Source organism: Mustela putorius, unplaced genomic scaffold, assembly GCF_011764305.1.
Source record: "Mustela putorius furo isolate JIRA1106 unplaced genomic scaffold, ASM1176430v1.1 tig00000430_pilon_pilon_pilon, whole genome shotgun sequence".
NCBI classification, from domain to species: Eukaryota; Metazoa; Chordata; class Mammalia; order Carnivora; family Mustelidae; genus Mustela; species Mustela putorius.
In genome coordinates this window covers 23,181,381-23,186,048 of record NW_025421377.1, presented here as the reverse complement: position 1 = coordinate 23,186,048, position 4,668 = coordinate 23,181,381, and the positions used below count along the sequence as shown (strand labels likewise).

The 4,668-nt window shown below is 47.5% G+C and overlaps 1 protein-coding gene across 1 annotated transcript; it reads right to left on the bottom strand.

Annotated features, from left to right (window-relative positions):
- Positions 1-1,027: 1,027 nt before the first annotated feature.
- Positions 1,028-3,025, bottom strand: LOC101672378 (growth-regulated alpha protein). The gene is made up of 4 exons (XM_045079866.1): positions 2,698-3,025; positions 2,472-2,595; positions 2,279-2,362; positions 1,028-1,800 (listed from the first exon to the last, which is right to left on the bottom strand). The coding sequence occupies exons 1-4, from the start codon at positions 2,789-2,791 to the stop codon at positions 1,785-1,787; spliced, it is 318 nt and encodes a 105-aa protein (XP_044935801.1). The 5' UTR covers positions 2,792-3,025; the 3' UTR covers positions 1,028-1,784.
- Between the last annotated feature and the right edge of the window lie 1,643 nt (positions 3,026-4,668).

Below are 4,668 nucleotides of genomic sequence, written 5' to 3'. Positions count from 1 at the left end.
TTCCAGAATGGTTTGCATGTGTTTACCTCGATATTTAAAAATCGCTGTCCTGTCCATCTCCCTCATTCTGAGCAAGTACCAAAGGAGTTATGAAGAGACTAAGATAATTAATTTTCAGGGTAGAGCATAGAGGCTCCAAGTCACTGTTTCTTTTCTGCAGTTACCCAGCAACTTAAGACAAGTGTGGGCTTGTGCCACACTTCCTCCTGCTGAAGGCTATGAATGTGCCCGGGAAATAGGTCCTGAGTCAGAGACAGGCACACACCCTACCTGGCCCTCCCCATAGGTGCACAAATTCTTCTCCCTTTCAGATTGAGAATATGTTCTCTTCCAGGCAGCTCAAATGCTATCCAAGTCATGAGATGACAGCCTTTGTTTCTGCTGTGAAAGCTGGAGGCACTCCCACTGTCCCAGGGGGCATTTAAATCCAAACTTTCAGGTTTAGAAATATTTGAACCATCACTATACTCGTGAAGCACTGGCACAGCATTACACTTGGTGATTGTTATCGGTCCACGTCTTGTGATAAGGAAATAAGACCTTCTCACTTAGACCCTAGGCAGTTGAGACACTCAGCCAACTCACTTTTCCTGCTTTTTCCCCCCATTACACAAATTGTTCGAGTTCTAAGGAAGAATGTAATGTACAGTTTAGCCCCCAGCTTCATTAAGAGGGAAAAGAATGTATAATTGAAAAACCATTTCACAAGATAATTTAAATGAGAGCTCTTTTTTAAAAAACATGTATTAACATTTGCAAAATTTTAAAGAGCTCTGACTGAATAACCGCTGTTTATACGGAAACGAAATGAGTATTTTCTGTAAAACGGAGATTCTCAAGGTGGGGGACTTCAAGGACTTGGAAAAAGCATCAAATACACCTTTGTGAACAGAACTAAGGAGTGCCCGCGCTCACAGCAGTCTCTAGGTGGGTGTAACCTACAGTTACAAACTTCCAGTGCTTGGGTATTCAGAAGGAACAACAAATCAAGAAGGAAAAAAGAAAAAAAAACATAAACTAAACAAGAAACTTTTGTAAATAACTTTATTTTCATGCTAGTTGTAAAAACACATCAATAAATATTTAGATTTCTCTATTTCAAGACATAGAGAAACACCACATAATTAACACTAAACAAGGCATTATGCCTTACAAGGGAAGACATAAAATGTCCAAGGGATATTTAAAACATTGGAGTTTTTAAAACTTCAACATCAGAAATGTTGACCACACACTGTGAAACTCTCTCAATAAATAACAACCGGCATTCTACTCAACAGTACAAAAGCAGATGTGCGCCCACATCCCACGACCTTAACAGGGATGTATTTGCTTGGATTCCACACCACTTATCTCCAGGCTTTACCACGGTGAATGATATGGCATGGTTTCCCCCCATGGTTCCCCCCAGAAATAATAACTTAAATGAATGAAGAATATTTAAGATTTGTCATCTACAAATTAAATAATAGAGCTGAACCAACTTTGATGGAACATGAAAATAACCTTTTAAAAGGTCATTTTTAAAATTTTAAAATAAGAGTACAGCAAATTACCCAATTCGTGTCTTTAAATATTAGCTAGGACATTAATATGCTAGCTTTGAGAAAATAAATAAATAAATAAATAAATACATATGTTTAAAAAAAAAATAGAAGATTACTCTTCGGCAATAGTCAAATACATTAAAACACAGCCCAGGGAGTCTCAGGAGGTTTTCGTCTTCTGGCCCCATTTCACTAAGTCCGCAACAGTGAGCCAGAGGCTTCTGCCTTCTCTCTGTCTCAGTTGGTGCTGGCCCTGTGAGGAGAAAATTGTTGCCATTAATAGGATTCGATAAATTGACTGCAAAACCCCCTGCCATGTAACCACCACCTACATCACCGCCCCAAGAGACAGAAAATTCCAGGCTCCTGGATCCTAATTAGGAATAAACGGCCTGTGATCCCAATGGTATTATTAGCTTCAAAAAGCTGGAATGTGATGTCACAGTGGACTAAAAAATTCCATTCGGGATGTCACTTAAACCTCATAGCAAACACTTATAGTAGCTGTTTTTATTTTTCCACATTACTGAGACTTAAAGAGATTCAGTACTCTCCCTGGGTTACAGGAAAAATCCAAAGTGGAGCCTACGTTACCCTTAGGGCAGGGAATCATTGCAGAATCCCTGATTTTCAGTCCTTCAGCTAAACCCTTGATAAAAACTCCCTGGGGCACTTGCAGGAGTGGTGACCTATGGCTCTCATCTCACGTGTGAGTAAAAGGCACAACTCACTTGTTCAGCATCTTGTTGATGAGTCTCTTGACCAGGGGGGCTTCGGGGTTGAGACAAACCTCCTGCCCATTCTTGAGAGTGGCTCTGCGGAGAGAAGGCAGAGTCCGCGTCGGCGGGGCTGCGGCCGGGCGGCCGGGCGGGGGCCGCGGGGCAGGGGGGCGGCCGGGGCTCAGCGGCGCGGGGGGCCACTTACATGACTTCCGTCTGCTCGCAGTGGGGTCCCGGGGGCGTCACCACGACGTTCTGGATATTCTTGAGGTGAATCCCCTGCACGGTCTGCAGGCACTGGCAGCGCAGCTCGGCGGCCACGGGCGCCCCTGCGGGGAGAGCGCACGGGGTGAGCGCGCCGTCCCGGGTGGGCGCCCCCCGCCCCCGCCCCCCGCCCCGCCCCGCCCGGGGGCCGCGGCCCCGAGTGTCACCTGCGGCGCGGCGGCCGGCGGGGAGCAGCAGCAGCAGCAGCAGCGCGGCGCCGAGGAGCCGGAGGGCGCGGGGGGCGGCGGCGGCGCGGGCCATGGGGCTCAGCTCGGAGAGTCGGCGCGGCGGTGCGGGCGCTGCGGAGCGGGCGCGGGCGCGGGCCGAGCGGGCTCTGTGGCTCCCGGAGCCGCGAGAACCGCTTTTATGCCCGGTCGGCGCGGGGAGGTGAGCGAGCCCGGGGCCGGGGAAATTCCCGGCAGCGCAGGTCGCTCCGGGGTCGGAAAGGCCGTGGCGGCCCCGCCCCGCGGTGGAGGGGGACCCGCCCGGCCACCCGCCGGCCCGGCCTCCCGCGTGTCCCCGCGAGTCGGGGACCTTCTCCTCCCTCCGGAATCCCCAAAGGGGGCGGGAGTGGCCTTGCTTGAGTCTGTGCCACTGGGGACTTGCCTCTTGCACGTTGGTTGTCCGGATTGGGGGAGCAAGGCCGGGGGAGGGGCGACATGCTTAACGCGTCAGTGTCGTCTGGTTTGATGGTTTTGCTGAAGCCTGCATAAGTAGACTCTGTTAAAATACAGTTGTCATCTCACACTAGACACGAGAATGTTCTCCTTGTTCCTGGTATTTTACAATCACAAACAAATCATACTTTGTGTCATATCCTGAGGAGGTGAGGGGAGGAAGAGTGTGGAGCATTTAATTCAGTGTTTACTTTAGGATAAAGCGTCTTAACCCCGCATACCTCCCTTCCTCTATGCAATTTTGGAACTTCCAGAGCTGGAGTAATTCCATGAACATCATCTTTTCGGTCTAGCGGGCGTGGATTAATCCGTGAAGTCAGGGACTGGTGGTCACGCACAGCTCTTGTGGGGAGGGAAAGATGCATGGGGCTTATGGGGTCCACAATTTCTAGTTTTCTCCAAGCACAAAAGGGTCAGAGGAACCAGGAGCTGATGCCTAGTGTGAGTAGCACCCTTTGCTCCCAGAAACAGCTAGAAGACGTGTTTCTGTGAAATATTTAAGTGCTAGATCAAGATTCTAATCGCACTTCCTGGTTTTATGTTCCCAAATCTCATTTCATTTCCATGTTAGGTGGACTTTCCTGTCTCCGGTGATTTGATATCCTCTCTAGAGAAATAACTGCCATCATATTTTGTATTTTACTGATCTCTAGTAAGACATGTCAAGCTGTTTACACTAGTTTTTGTCCTTCAGGATCCAATTTTTCACCCTTAGTCTTAATGGGTTTTTGTTGTTGTTGGATTACATGTAGGTTTCAGATGACTAGGGTGTGAGTCTGGGCGCAGGCCTGTGAGTAAAGTGGGGTTACCCCGTGCATCGGTGTGTAGCAGGCGGGGGAAAAAGATTCTATAGAGATGCCCAGAGGCTCAGAGTGACATTGGGCTCCACACTCCCCGGGTAAGGAATTTGGGTTCTCCCCATGACAGATAACAGACACTAACCTGTCTTTGCCTTGTTTCTCGCCTGTCAAATGAAGATTAAAGGTAGTATCTACCGGGCGCCTGGGTGGCTCAGTGGTTAAGCCGCTGCCTTCGGCTCAGGTCATGATCTCGGGGTCCTGGGATCGAGTCCCGCATCGGGCTCTCTGCTCAGCGGGGAGCCTGCTTCCTCCTCTCTCTCTCTCTCTCTCTGCCTGCCTCTCTGCCTACTTGTGATTTCTCTCTGTCAAATAAATAAATAAAAAAAAAATAAAAAAAAAAATAAAGGTAGTATCTACCTCAACAGGTTGGAATGGTGAATAAATGTGTTAACGTTTATAAAACACCAGTACATACAATATGCTTTAAATCATTCTTAAATAGTTAAAATAGAAATTGCTTTTCTACATTACCAAACTGAAACTCACCTAGGGAAAAAAATTTTTAAAAAGGAAAACACCTCATTCAAACAATATAAAATTTTTGTACTATATTTGTTTTTTTCTTAAGAGAAAACTCAAAATGAATATTTTGTTGGTTAGT